Source organism: Morone saxatilis, unplaced genomic scaffold, assembly GCF_004916995.1.
Source record: "Morone saxatilis isolate NCDOM2014 unplaced genomic scaffold, NCSU_SB_2.0 Contig20, whole genome shotgun sequence".
Classification (NCBI taxonomy): domain Eukaryota; kingdom Metazoa; phylum Chordata; class Actinopteri; family Moronidae; genus Morone; species Morone saxatilis.
Window position 1 is genome coordinate 2,560,953 of NW_023339763.1, and position 16,036 is coordinate 2,576,988.

Consider the following 16,036-nt stretch of genomic DNA (forward strand, 5'->3'; position numbering starts at 1 on the left):
ATCCTTTTCCAAATTAAAGCTAATCAAAAGGAGCTTTGGGCAGCAGAGACTGAATTGGCTGGCTGTTCATCTACTGAGAGCATCAAAGACCGGGACTGGGTTCTCACTGCCGGTCTCAGATTACACAATATCAGGCTGGAAAATGTCTGATCTGACAGGAACAAATCTGTCTTTTAATACTGTGTGCTGTGTCTCTCAGAGACTCTTGTCTTGCCTGCAGTAGTTTGACCACATCTATAACAGGCTTGCAGACCTACATAATCCTAGAAGGCTGCCTCTAGCCCCTCCTGTCTGATTATTGATCGTCACACAGGTCATGAAAATCCACAAGCAGTTGGTCTGTTGGATTGGCTCAACATGTAGTCGGACATGCCTCGGACAAGTCACAGACCGTGATCACCTGACCATCTGGAAACACACAAATGTCTTGTAGTCTGGTGTTGGCATTAGGGGCAGTGTGCAGGAGTTTGCACAATTCAAAGCTAGCCAAAAGCCACTGAAATAGGTTTGTTAATGTTTGTTCAGAATGATTCAGCTTTTGTGATTGGTTGCTTTTGTGTCTGTTATAATTTCTGAGGTGGGTCTCTGCTGAGTGTGTCTTTGAGCTGCTGGGCAGAACAGTCGTATTAATACACGCCTACTGTGTGTGCTCTTGCATAACTCACAGCACCTTTTTCTAGTTTTGCCTGATGAATCATACAATCCTATCCCTCTGCTAGTGAGGCATGAGTAGCATAAACATTTCAAATATAGTTAGCTGATTTCCTAAATTGTTGATTTTATTTTTTACTGCCTGTTTGTGTTTGTCTAGGGCTCCATGTAGCCTAGAGTGTGTGAGTGTGTTTGCACTTGTGTGCCTCACTGTAAAAATGTTTCGCTGGGGAGCAACATAACTAGCAGCCACCACTGGCAAGCTGCCAAGCGATGGTTTTGTGGTGATCATTTAAAATAAACCAAAGCCACTCAAGGCTTACCATCAACCCCAACAATGGATGCACCCCCAAAGCAAAGTCTGATATGTTATTACTGTAGTTTTTCAAATCAAAGTAGCACAGAGCTATAAAGAATCCATTTTTCACTCTTCAGGCAGAGATATTGTTTGTGAAACAAGTAAGTGCAGCAAGGGGCAGCTGATGACCGATGACGGCTGTGACCAATTTTTCTCAGCCCACAGGCTTGTTGAGCAGTTTTCCTGATCATTCAGTGCTATTTATTCCCATGGACACACATTAAGAGGTTTTCATCCACCACCTGCTGCACTCATTAAATGGCTTTGTTCGTTATATTGTGGGTTAAAAAAAACCCAACTAAAACCCTTTTTAAAAAACACTTTTAAAGCCAAAACAATGCTTATTGAATCCATCGACTTTAATCCTTTTTCATAAAGGTGTCCTAGAGCATTCTAACATCTACGGTGTTTGCAAGCTATTGTTACAGTTGTTACAGCTTATGACCACATTTTCCCTGTATAATTTGAATCGATATTAATGTCCTAAGCAGGTACCCAGTAATTTACAAGAAAAAGCAGCAAGTAGAAGAATGTTTTGTACTGCTTTCCCGCCCTATTAATCGTTCGGTGACATCGACCTACAGGTTGAGAAACACTGTCCTATCAATATCATTAACATTCTTTGAAGATTCTGAGTTGGATGTTCTACCTTGTTATCTGTTCTACCGATTTAGTTTTTTCTGTGCAGTCATTTAACAAAATTGTCAAATTATATTAAGGTTTTGTACTTGGCCAGGTAGAAATCATCATCCCTCTTGAATCTTTTGTGTTGTCTCTCTGTGTGGCCCTGATTTGATCGAGATAGACGGATAGATAATCTTTGCTGGATAGATTCTCACCCTCATTTCTTGTTAATCCCATGTGCGCTAATCATGTCTGTTGCCACATCTCCCCCCTGGTTACCATGAACACACCTGAAAATCATTGCAATTATGTGTTATGTAGGAATCAATTGAGTTGAGCGGGTATGGTACAGATAAGTATGAGTATCATCAGAGTAAACTGTGCCAATGTCCATACTTGTAAATATAGCAACTTTATATTTTTTTTAAAACCCCAAAAATGTATATAGCAACTTCTGATCAACCAATAGGAATTTCAGGCTTAAATTTAGGCTTACTTTCGGTTAGTCCCGCCCACAGATACAAATACAGATAATATAGTTGGTTGAACAGATAATGGTGTACTAAATACGGGTATTTCGAACAAAAAAAACACTGGTTTGTCAGAATTGTAATGGCCTTGGGTTTTTGTTTTTTTAAGCTTTGTTGCACCAGTGGTAATCTGTGTTCTTGTCTTTGTCCTGTCCAGTGGTGAGTCAGAACCTGGTGACAGACAATGTGTCGGTGGTGGAGGGCGAGATGGCGATCATCAGCTGTCGGGTGAAGAACAATGACGACTCCGTTATCCAGCTGCTCAACCCCAACAGACAGACAATTTACTTCAGAGACATGAGACGTGAGTATTATACAACATCTAGTTAAGGCATCTTCTTGTATATTTAAATGCTTTTTTGGGTGAGTAAATTTACTTTGTTTTGACTGGAGAAAAACATCCCTGACATGGAAATAACCCAAGTCTCAACCGCCAATTATATGCATGTTTCATTCAAAGCCGTCCTTAAAGCAGCCAATTTCAGTTGAATGTTCCTTCATTTTGCAATAATGAGATACCAACATGAACTTCAACTGATGTTTTTGTTTGGCTTTCTTTCCCATAAGTAGTTTTTATTTGTAGTCGGTTTGTTTGTTCAGTGTTTTGGCTGACAATGCTTGAACACTGGGTCAGTGTTTGTTCCACTACAAAATGAAACATAATTAAAAATGTAGGCAGTTTTAAGCTTAATTAGCTTTCCAGTGTAACTACGTGGCTAATGATATTGAAATAATGTCTGAATGCTCCCAAGTCGCAATAACAAACAAGAGGTTTTCCCATTTTTCCCATTTTGCCAACATGGCATGAATGCGGCCTTAAAGCTAAGAAAGCTTCCATAACAAAACGTCTTTAACTTCACAATAAAAGTCCAGTGGAAAACTGTTTTGAAACAATGACAACTTTATTCATATTTACATTTAATGCAAAAGGATAACACAGTCTGACAGTAAAATGTGCATAGCTATACTTTCAGCTAACATTCCAGATTACCTTCCTGCAGTGAATATAAAGTACAGTCTGTGCTGTGTAGGAAAACCTTGTATAAAAGACCATCTAAGGGTTTAATATATAGCTGTCAGAGGAGAAAGTAGCTGGAAGCAGACACTGTGTGCTGCAAGAGAAAAATCATTCAGCACTGTCGTGTCTTTATGTGATTGATATAGTGTGTGTTTAATTATAATCTGAAGCAGTTTGATGTGATCAGATGACATGGAAATCAATCCCAGTGAGGCATTTATTTATGTCAGTTTCACGGGTTCATTTTGCAAGCAGTTATAAAATTAGACAGACATTTGACATATCATTTACGATTTGGGAAAGTTTTGTCAAGCCATAGTTGGAGGACAAAGCTTATGACAAATATCATAACATGTATCATTTAACCAAAGCATGAGAATGGAGCCAGCAGTAAAGTTGTATAACATTAATTAATATTCTCTTGCATTACTTGCGCTTCCAGAGAGCTACATTAAGTTTGACCCACATGTCTGCATCAGGATTAATACAGAATGAGGTTAATACAATCTACCAAACATGTTCAGCTTTCAGCATGTCTGCTTTAATAAAAGCAGCTCATATCCCTAAACATTTAATGACCCGTTATGTTTATTCTTATCCTGCCCAATTATCCTGTCACAGCTCTAATTAGCTGTGTTTGGCTGGACATACTCTGTTCTTTGCTCCGTCTTGCCAGATTTATTTTTTCTTTAATTATGTTTTTTTTAAAGCCAATTTTGTCAGGAATGTTGACTTCACTATAAAATACTATTGACCTCTGTAAGTGTATAACAGCAGCGTTATGTTCTAAGTTCAAAATGCACAGAGATTGTTGTGGGAAAAAATATGCTTACAGATTCATTAGTTTTCCAACCCTCTCTAAAAGTTATTATACAAGTAATTTACATGTGAAAATCTGTTGTGATAGAAATGGATTTAGTGAGAGAAATTTTTTTCGAAATGTTCACATCCATATATTTCATTTGTTTACCTGCAAAAAACTACAGCATGATTACAGCAAAATCTTTTGTGGTTATGTTCAGACGACTCAAAACTTGAACACATGGGGCGCAGGACGTAAACCACACAGTCTCTGGTGTTAAAGCGCTTTCTGCGTTACCATTTCATTCTACTTTCAGAGAAAAACAAAATGTGGGTTTATCTCTGTCATTTTAGCTATTGTTATCTGTTTTAGCTACAGTTCCTCTCCCTGCTCTTTCAGCCTGACCTGTGCTAAGCTAATGTGTGTGTGTGTGTGTGTGTGTGTGTGTGTGTCTGACCCTACTCCCACACATTAGCACTAAACAAAGGTGCATTGTCCATCATCTGATGAAAGGAGAGAGTTTGAACAGGAATAAAAAGAGAAATGCTGTTTTTATTTTAAATTTTAATGATATTGTTACATCCTGTATCATTGCCAGGTAACATTTAATGGAGCTCAAAAATCACTTTAACTAAAATTTAAAAAAAGGAAATGTTAAGAAATGTTAAATGTTAAGGAAAAACATTAACTGATAATTCTGTGGCAAACGAAAGACTTCCTCCCAGGTGACCGGGGTACATCATCTATACCCATATACATCGGTCTTCAGCAGAAAAAAGGGATTTTGGTGTTAAGTTGCTCTTCTTTTTATGTTTCATAAGGTGACTTGTTGCTGCAGTAATGGTGCTTCTATATGGGGCGCAGAGGGGTGTGACAAAACGGCGTCAGTATTTGACAACCTGGGATGAGAATGTGTTGTAACTCCTGCCACTGGTCCAACAGTTTGAGGCATTAATACCAAGATTTAAATACATGCAGTAAATAACAAGTCCATTTCTGGAGTCTAAGTCAATCATTGAGATCAGTTGTGGGAATTAGCACAGTGATATTGCCATGTCAACAGCAGTCACTAGCACAGTTTCCCAAATGCACTAGTGAGAGTGAGAACACCTTTTGAAAAATCACTTAGGCAGACCCCTTTGTCGGATGAGTTAAAAAAAATAAACAAATCATATGCAGCCGGGGATTTTACAGCCCACTGCGCAGCACAATACAGAAGACTGACATGTAACAAAACCAGAGCTAAACAGAGAGCGAGTACTGGACTAACATCCATCAGGATGTGGACTTGAAATTCAAACATGACTTCAAATTAATGATAAATATTTCTCTGTGTTTGCTGGATGTGGATGTTGGTACTATTATTTGCTAACATGATAGCCATGAGAACTTGATAAGCTGATGGGATCTGAGGACTTATGTGGGATGGATACAACTGAAAAAATATATAGAGTGTTAGTATAAGTATTAGTCAAGTTTAATGTTCATCCCCATCCCCAATCCCCATTCTAAAATGTGTTGTAGTGTTTAATTTTATACCTCATTTTGACATAACTATATGCACACAGTTTGCTTCAGCGCAGTTCACTGCTTTTTGAATGAATTTGCATCAGTGTTCATAGGCTCCATGTTCATCTTTCTCACATGCTATGGCATTTCTAGAGCTGTTGCCTGTTTGCTTTTCAGTTACAGTACATCTTTAATATGTTTTGGCAGTTTTCTTGAGTTAGCACCTCAGGCTGGGGAACAAACACATACTGTACATGCACTCATGACTTAGTTCTTTCTATATTCTGATCCAGCGGAGACATCCTGGCCCCCTGTGAGGTGAGTGTCAGGCTCTCTTCCGCACTCACCACCCCCTCCTTAGTCATGTTCACCGCCTTACAAACATACCTTCTACATACTTTACAAGGGCAAACTTGCAGAAAGCCCTCATGCGTATGCTAAACCGAGCTTGGTATTTATCCGCTGTTCTGCCCAGCCACTGTGAGCCGACTCCCACAAGCTGGCTGTCAAGGGCAAGGTGTTCTTCTTTGACGGAGGGGGGGGGCTCCTTGATCTCCTGTGATCCCTCCCAGGCATCTTCGGCGCAGATGCACTGCTTCATTATGACATGGACTCCACTGGGTAGCCTCCAAACAACATTGGCCCCTTGAAAATATCACATCTGCCATCTCCGTCTGAATCCACGGTGGTGGATTATGTTTGTGAGTATGAGATGGAGAGCAAGAAGTGCTTCGGAACTGGCTGCAGTTACATACACACTCACAGAATAACTTGACTATTGGTCACTCCAACGTTGAGCTTTATGTACACTCAAAGTAGATCTAATGCATTCTATGAGTCATAACATTCTGCTCAGTTCATTTAAATTGTTCAAAAGTTCAAATGTTCACAAGATTCAGAAAAGGAATTTGATCCTATCTTTATGGAATTACTCCAGATGCAAACACTTTGTTCTATAATGTGGTATATTTAAAGGGATATTGCATTGCAAAAAAGAATCTTCCAAATCGAAGCAGCACAGCTTGTGATATCCTGATTTTTTGTTTCCAATATGAATTAGGCCTCACTGCCTGGTAAACAACCAGATCTTCCAAACTCCTTGACTCACCACTGTAGTGCTTTCCTTCTAGAAGTAGTCCCAAAGCCCAATCTGAGATAACCCTTGATGACATAACAAACATATGATGCTTTAGTACGGATGGTTGTTTTCACCAGTCCCCAGCACAGATGGTGACGTTTCCATGGCACAGTGACCTGTTTAATATGTGAATACTGTTGTTCCCCATTCAGAGTCAGAAGTAAACACCCAGCTGGTAGGGTGTAGCTCAAATTGCCATATGTTTTAGGGAAACATTCATTTTTCTTTAAACAATTATAGACACAACTCATCTGTCAACATGTTGCATTGATGAGATTACACATTTTTGTTCCTTTCCATTTCTTATATTAATTAGACAACATTATTAACAGGTGCTATATTTGACATAACACCTAAATTATGACTATCACCCAAAGGTTTTGTAAATTACACAAAGAAAATAAATCCTAAATGTTAATAACTGGACGGTGTGTTGCCCCTATATCTCACAATATAAGCCAGTATTTCAAATGTTCCCATGCTTGGCCAAATCTCCACCATTTCTCTGGCTAACTGCATCACACTGCTTACTGCATGTGTACAAAACTGTTTGGCCTTGTAGTATGAACTAAAGGTGAACTGAACTACAGTAGTAGTACAGTACAAATTAACTACAGTAGTACGGTAGTGTAGTTTAACACAACAAAGATGCACAAGCATCTATTAATACTGCAGCCTAATAATAATTTGTTTTCAACATGCTGTACATGAGGACACAGCCACATTCTTCTGACATCATTCACTAAAGCAAAGTATTTTCTTCTTTGAATACACAATAACATGGTTATTTGTATAAAAAGGCTAAGAGTAGCACTCACACACTGGCCTTGTTCTCCTGTGGAGGAGGGGAGGAGTTGCAGCTCTTGCAGCAGTGGATGATCTGTCCAGTTAAAGACTTTTACCCTGAACCTTGCTGGCCTTCAGCAAAAGGTTCAGAGTAGAAGTCTTTATGAAAAAACAGCTTAATGAGGCAACTTGGAAAAGAAAAAAAAAAATATATATAAATATTCCCACATGAGGAACACTATTAGACTTAGCAAGGAGACTAAATTTGACCTGATTATTATTTTAATTAATAAAAAAAAAAATAGGGCAAGCAACTGAGCTTATCGAGATGAACAACATAACTTGAAGTGAAAAACATATTAAAGCGCTATTTTTACAAATTTTGAATCGTGATGGGTCAACAATTACAAAGGCTGCCCCATTGAAGAGTGACGGTTTTATGGTGGTATTGTTACACAATCATGATGAATGTTGAAGCATGAGTAGGCAGCAGTGTCTCACTGTGAATCCTTGGCAATCAAAAAGGCTGTGTTCTGCACTCAAACCCAGGGAAAAATATCACACATTGACCTTACTGTCAGGTCATCACTAATACTAAATTATGTGTTTTGGCTCTTTTTGAGGCAAAAAGGAAATGCTTTTTTTCATGTGACCAGGATCTTTAACAAGGAGTAACTGTTAGATCCTCTCAACACTTGAAAGAGGTCTAGCATGTTAATGTCAAGTAGAAACAGCAGGAGGGAGTCCAAGTGGAACAGGCTGGCTGAGATAGACAAGTCATTCGACTCGCTCTTGGCTTCGAATATTTCAAGCAGCTCTTCATGTTCTGCATCTGTCTTTCAATATGATAGCATTTTGTTGGATTTACACCCTAATACATCACTGTCTTATTATGTTAGTGGTTTAATATTTGGAACAAGATGGCCATTGGTTTGTAGTCATGTTTCTGGCCACCTGACAAATACATATCCAATATCACCCTCATTTTTACTCCAGTTTGGTCTCCACCAACTCCTCATTTACAAAACATTTAGTTCTTTGGCTACAATATTTTGACTTTCTTAACCAGTGACTTGTTTATTTTAACTGCTGTTGGATGCAGGACAGATAGCGAACACTTGGCTTGTCTGAGCTTTTTGGCTGAAAACGTCCATACAAAATTCACTGCTGCTAGATTTTGTACTAGAGCACAGTATTTGTGACCAAAATAACTGGGTTCTATGCCCTCCAGACTCCCTTGGCAAAACCAGTAATTTTACCTTGCAGATAATCAGACAAACGCACTTCAAACTGGACAGAAACAAAATAAAACAAACTGAAAACCACTTTCTACTGTTCCAACTCTTGTTTTGTAGAAATAAACCCTTAAATACACAGAGTTAGATGGGCTTGTTTTTGCCACCGACAGGCTCAGATTGATATATAAATTTCTGACACCATTGAAAGGATCCCTACAGAGATAGACTTTTCATTTATCCAGAAACAGCCATAATATAGCGATCACTTGCCACCAGACTCCATAGACAAAAACTGTAATTTTACTTCACAGATCATCATCAACATTGTAACTTCATTCAAAGTAGTCAGAACAAAATAAAACTAATCAAAAATGTCTTTGTTAGTCTTTCTACTGTTCCAACAATCACCAACTTGGGTTGTGAATAAATCCTTAATAATTTCATATATATATATAACCTGTAAACCAAAAACACTGAGCTAAAAGAAGCTCAAAGTTAGATGGATCTGTAGAATTGGCAAATAAATGTAATTTTGTTAATGTTAATATCAAAAACATAGTTGAATGTAGAAAGGTACCCAGATGATAGGTGCTACTCACAAGTAAAAAATGAAAACTCTTGCACTAATTGCACAACATCATCTTTGGCAGTCAGTACAAGGAAATAACTAAATGCACATGTATTGAAACCAAACTTATGAACCTTTTCGCTGGTGAGGTTATTTTACAGAAAAAAAACTAATCAAAGCATGGTAAAAGTTAATGAAATCCGTAAACTAAGATGACGGATGTTGAATTAAAAAAGATCCCCCTTGGGGAAAGTTGACAGTTGCAGCAAATAATAATAGGATGCATCTAAAGCAAATAGAATATGAATAAATTGGAATGATATAAATATAAACACTGGGGAATATCAACATTATGCTTAAGAAATGTTTTAATGAAAAAGTTGTGCACAAAGTAGAAGTGACTTCTGCAGAAGTAGAAAATAAATGTGATTGATAATGTCACTGAGTCGAAAAGAGACTCTTGGAGGATTATATAACTTTACCAATGCAAAATATACATGTAATACTAAAAGGAACATGAGAACAGGCAATTCTTTGATTAAAATCAGCTGTGCCAGAGAGAGAAAAGCCCCCATGAGTCTTAACAACTGCTGAAACAATGCTAAATGCTCCAATACTCTGGATTTAAGTAGTGACTACAGCATGTTGAATTGGAAGTCTGGACTTCACCTAGAGTGGGGAGGAGGTTGGTTGTAAGAATGTAATTACCCCCGCCCCACCCCGTCTCACCCACTCTGACACCCAATAATAAAACTTTGATGTGCTCCTCTCAAAAAGTAGCGGCAGCCACTAATCACAATTGATTGCAGCCACTTAGGCGAGGCGCACTCATCATCTCCTGCTCTCTCTGGATGGGAGTCATCCTCGGCTGGAGCTGAAGAGAGAAAAAAACTATTCAAATGAAATGCAGAGAAAGAATGACGATGAATCAAGAGAGGGGAAAGAAAAAGCAAGATGAATTAAAATCATGCAGTCAGCAGAGGTGAAAAAGGAGAGAAAGAGCCATTAGAGGATGTATTGATCTCAGTTTTCACCACATGACTCATCCACTCACTGTCAGCTACATTTCAGTGGTGAGATCAAACTTAATGGATGAAAACTTGTGTTTCACAGCCTGTTTTGGGACTCATTTCCTATTTTCTCTCTATTTGAATGTAACTTGTAGATATTTATGATAACTTCAGAACATGAAATGTGTGTTTAGAGAATTTAGAAATGAGTCAAATACAGAACACCCTCTCACTGTATTAGCCATCATTTTGTACTGGCCATAGATTTGTGAAGACAATGAATTCTAGTGATCAGACAAACAAGTTTGCCCTTTTATATATGTTATTGCAGTGGAAAAAGTGACCATATTTTATGGTTAATAATCAATAAATGGTCAATTAATCATTAATCAACAGTTAAATGCTTTGTTTCTTTAGGTTTTTAAGTCCTGTCAAAGGCTTAACACTAGAAGGAGAGACCAGAAAAGTCCTTAATGCCAGATCTTATTTAGTCAAACACTTGTGATGACCTATGTTACATTTTCTTGAAAAACAACCTATTTTGGTCATGCCAATTATTATTATGAGGCATTATGATTCCCAGCTCCTCCTGTCTACATGTCAAAGTGATCCTGGTTGTTGAACTCTTCTGTCTCCGTATGAAGCAGGCATCCTCACACGGCTGCTGCTGTTGTGTGCCCTGTGTGTTGCTTGTGTGTGTGTGTGTGTGTGTCTGTGTGTGCATGTGGGTGAATGAGGGGCTTTGGAAAGCACTTTGACCAGCTCAGGTTGAAAAGTGATATCCATGCACAACCCATTTAGTATTTAAAAATGCTGACTGGTAATATGAGATGGGACGTGATTGCAGGCGTACAGGGTCTAATGCAAACATTATAGATAGGCTCACATTTTATAAAGTCTATCAATAAAATATGTACATTTAAAGAGTTGTAATCATTCCTCCTCTCTATACTGGTGTGGGTGCCAAATGTACTTGGACTGTCACATCTACTCAGGGTCCTGTGTTTACAGATTATCCAACACATTAACAGACTATGATTGGCTGTACTGCCAAATTGGTAGATCCTGCTTGATCGGTACTGCTTCATCACTTGAGTATCTTACCATTGTTTAGCAAGAAAACATGGTTTGTTCATATGCAAAGATGGAATTTTGTACTAAAAAGACTGTAGACTTTCAAAGATCCCTGCTGAAATCCAAACATATCCTCAAAGATGCCCATCCATCCACCCATTAATCCACACATTTACAGGTTTACACTGTACTAATGTTACACTGATTACTGCTCTAGCACTCGATGTTGACACTGAACTTGTTTTCTTCTGCTGGATCTTTTCCTAGTTTTCCTCTGTTTGGAGTGGAGTGGTGCATATTCACACTATTAAAAACAGAAATGCGTGGAGTGCTCACTGCATACAGAACAATAGGGTTCATTAAAGCTGGCATACTGTTTATCAGCAGTAATCAGTATGCCCAGTGACACTGCATTCAGTAGTTTAATAGGGAGAGGAAAAGTTAGACTTTGTCAGCTTCCTCACAAAGTCTCCTTGGCTGTACTTCAGGACAGCTCTGTACTGTCTTATCACTGCTTTTAAATTAGCTTCATCACCATCAGCTGTAAAAAATGACAGATCAGATAATTTATAGCCTTTCAGAGTTTGGACAGACTTCCCTTCTAAAGACTTGACTATCAATTACCTTTGTCAGACATCTGTGATGTCCTTCTCATGCCATCAGATATGATAGAACAAGAGAAGAAGAACAGGGCAAAAAGAGCATGAAGCTAAAGGTCATCCTCTTTTTTTGTCCAAAGTACACACAGAGGAGTGAAATGTGTATTCTAGTGTGCTCTGACGTACCAATAAAAGAACTGTCTGCCGTGTTGTCCAGCTCACCTTCTCTTTGCCAGGACTGCCACTTTTTTAGCCTGAAATGTACCACTGTGTTCATCCCTGCTGTGTGAACACAGCTGTTCTTCATCATCTGTCCTTTTATATCTAAGCCTACAGTGTTGTTGTCCCAAACCTTGAGCTTGGGAAACTGTGTCCTTGCCACCGTGCCTCAATATGTCTTTATTGTGTATTAGAAAGTATTTATTCATTCACCTCATGCTTATACCACAATGCCTTATTTAGAAGTGATGCATAAGAGGATTATGAGATCTCTGAGAAATGCTTTTGTGAAATGGATTATATCTGATTGGCAAGGATTTTGTCAAATTGTTGACACACCAAATATTTCAGTCAAATACTGATGGATGTTTGCCAGTATACACTGTGAGTTTTTTGCTTGTTAATTTGGTTGTGTTTGTTACAAAGAGCAAGATATTTTACAATTTTGGCAACAAATTTCTGCCAAATTTAATGGAAGGTTATTCCATTGTCAAAAGAACAAATGGTTTAGTTCTTTGTTCAGTCGTCCAATTGCAGAACTTAGATTCCTGCCTCTAATAAACAGCTATGTTAGCTTTCATGTCAACCAAAAATGGTGGGAGTGGGACAACTTACTGCTGAACAGATAACAAGCAACATTAACATGATTTTTCCTGTTGCTCAAACCAGTATAAAGAGCTAAGTGAAGCACTTGAGGGCTCCTGATCGCTGAAGTACTGTTGCAACTATAATATTTTCTGAGTGCAGTATGATGCCGCCTTGAAAGATATTTACAAGTAATTTCCTTCAAAGCTCCAGGCAGACCTTAATTGATCACAGCATCTGTAGAACAGTGCACCACGCTGACATCTTTGAGACGGAAAAGCATCTTTATCCAAGACACAGAGCCAAACAAACAAAAATACTCTACTCTTGGTAAAAACACAGTCAAAAGGTGATTGACCGTAATGCCTTAATGGAAGGAATGTGGTTTCCAAACCATTTCCTTGGTTGAACTTTATGGTTACAATCCATCTCTTCTTTAAAATTGTGCTGGCTCACATAGGTTTCCCTTTGGACTCACCAGACCTCAACCTCACTCAACATCATTTGGAATATTTGAAAAGAGAAAAGGTGAAACACACTGGAACATAACGGGATGTTTTAGCTCTAAAAGAGAGATTAAATTATGTGGGTTATTCAGTTCTAAATCTGGTTCAAATCTTTATGGTAGAGTTCAAACTAGGTTGCTGAGGCCCTTAAATCTACCACAAATTCCAAAGTCCACAAATTGTTGATAAAGGTATCCCACATAGACCAATATTAGGCCACTGCTCTTTACTTTATACAAAAATGATATTTATTTCCTAACTGAAATGTCCAGTTTTATGCTGATGACACAATCTTTTATGCCATAATCCTCACTGCAAACCTGGCCTTATCTGTTTTTGGTAATCTTCAGACCATTGTTATTGATTTAAATCTTTTTGTAGACTGTTAAAGAGCAAAATAAACACATTTCCCAAGAACACAGACCTTTGATGTTTTCTCACTCCCACATCTAATTGAGAGATTAGATTCGTACACTGCTGGCATAACCCTTAAAGAGTAACTAAACTACTAAATCACATCAGCTGAAAACCTTTATATAGTGAATAGACTATGATAAGATATGATTAGATAATGAATAGAAAGATAGATATGATATGATAGATTATGAATACTGATATGATATGAAAGATATAGAGAGATAAAGATAAGATAGAGAATAGTAGATATGAAAAAAATTAGATAGAATATGATAGAAGATCGATAGATAGATAGATAGATAGAATAGATAGATAGAATAGATAATAGATAAGATAGATAGATAAAGAAGAATAGATAGATAGATAGATAGAATTAGATATTGTAAACTGACTAACTGGCTAAAAAAATTCCTGCTACACTGAGTGGTAGTCAGTTTGTCACTCTGGTTGATATCCAACAAGGCCACAACCCCTACATGAGCCGCGCATGTTTTAAATTTGCTTGCAGAAAGGTAGCAATCCATCTATCTTATAACTCCACCATAACAGTAGCAGCTAGTATGGTGGAGATATATGATAGAGCAGCTGTGCTTCTGAAAACAGGTTGTATGCTTTTTCTGCATACTGCAGCATCGGTATGTTTGAATCTGGCAACATTTAATTCAATTAAATCATTAGGATTAGAGTCTGACCTCTCATTTTAATGAGGGCTAACAAGGCTTTTGAATGAGCTACACTAATTAGGGGCATATTATTCATGTGCCACAATAAGGGCTTCATTGTGCTTAGATAAAAGAAACTAATAGCTGCACTAATGGAAAGCAACCATTTAAGTTTTTTTTGGCAAATTTGAGGAGCTTGTGTAGGAAGAAATAAGCATTTTCACGAAAAGTAACCCTCTTGTATGCTGCATTTTCAGACTGCCTCGTTTCCCACTTTTTCTGGTGTGTCTATACTTCTTTTGTTTTTCGAGTGTTGTAAGCAGACCTTTCTGGCAGGATAATCAAAGACTGAGAGGAGTGGGAAAGTGGCTGCAGCACTTTCAGTCAGGTACAGAAAACCCATAGTATGACCAGTCTTTCTATTTGGCCAAACAGAGCATTAACACTATGTTGAAACTGAATTTTTTAAATTGATGCAGATTTTTTCCACATCTCTTTCCTTAGTGTGGTGACAAAAAGACTCATCTCCAGTCGGCCTTATGTTATCACTTAAAATGTGTGTGATGTTCTTGTTTAATGATGCACAAAATCAATTGTGGTGATTAATATTCTCCATCTCTCCCTCTCCCCCTCTATTTCAATCCCTCCATGTCTATCTCTTGACATTGAAGGCAAATACTGTATGACCATACACCAAGAGTGTCTTCCTTCTGTTCATGATCTGTGAAATCATAATGTAGCCCAATGGTTTTTCTATCTATTTATGTCTGTTTTGGGGTGTTCTCTGTCAGAAGTTGCCATGTTTAATGCTTTAAGCTTTAAGAAAAACGTAGAGCCAGAGGATGAGTACACAGATCTATACTAAGAGAGTGCAGAGTGCAAAGAGCCTGGAGTTGCTGTCAATCAGAGCAGAATTTATCAGCACATCAAAGGCGGATAGAGACGGGTAGGCTTTCATTTTAACCACATGCTGTCGTTCTACATTACAGCTGATAGAGTGTGCTTAGGTAGGTGGGCAAACAAGGTAAGGTTAGATGAGAGTGGCTACAGAATGAGGAAGAGACAGGATTTATGGATTTGTCCTCAATTCCTCTGTAGGCCAACTAAAGGACAGTCAAGGATGAGACCTTTGTTAATACAAAACATGTTCTTAGCATGTGTTCCATGTCTCCATCAAACAACTTTTTTCTGAACAGAAGGGAATTATTCATGTGTAAATTGTGGCTTGTGCTTTGCTCTCCCTTTCTTTTCATGCACTGTGTTACTCTGTGAGTAATTGTTGAGTAATAGACCTTTATTCACAGCAGCCATTTGGACATGAATCTCAGGTGTCACTAATGATATTATTTAAAACCTATTGAAATGTATGATATATTTATTTTTACCCAAACATGGCTACACAGATTTTTTAGGGCCACAATATATTTCTGATCTTCTACTACATTATGAACCATCCAGACTTCTCAGGTTGTCTGGGACTCTGTTTTATGTCCCCAAAGTCACAACTAAACTTGGAGAGACAGCTTTCAAATGCAACCCATATCTGGAAAAAATAAACCTCAGAAAACTGCTGCAACTTTCATTTCTTTTACATCAAGGTTGAGAACTTTTCTGTTTGCCGCTGCCTTTTATTAAACCAAATTTGAGGCTTTTGATTAATATCTTACACTGCACTGTAACTTGTACCTTTTGTTTTATCTTATCTTTTTATCTTATACACATATATACAGTGGTGTGAAAAA

The 16,036-nt window shown here is 38.0% G+C and overlaps 1 protein-coding gene across 3 annotated transcripts in view; it reads left to right on the forward strand.

The window, feature by feature from the left end:
* The window catches only part of cadm1a (cell adhesion molecule 1a), a 378,997-nt gene that overhangs the window by 284,807 nt on the left and 78,154 nt on the right, over positions 1–16,036 (forward strand). For all 3 annotated transcript variants that reach the window (XM_035667108.1, XM_035667110.1, XM_035667109.1), the window contains one exon: positions 2,321–2,467. In XM_035667108.1, coding sequence (XP_035523001.1) covers positions 2,321–2,467 — 147 coding nt within the window. The remainder of the gene's footprint in view (positions 1–2,320; positions 2,468–16,036) is intronic.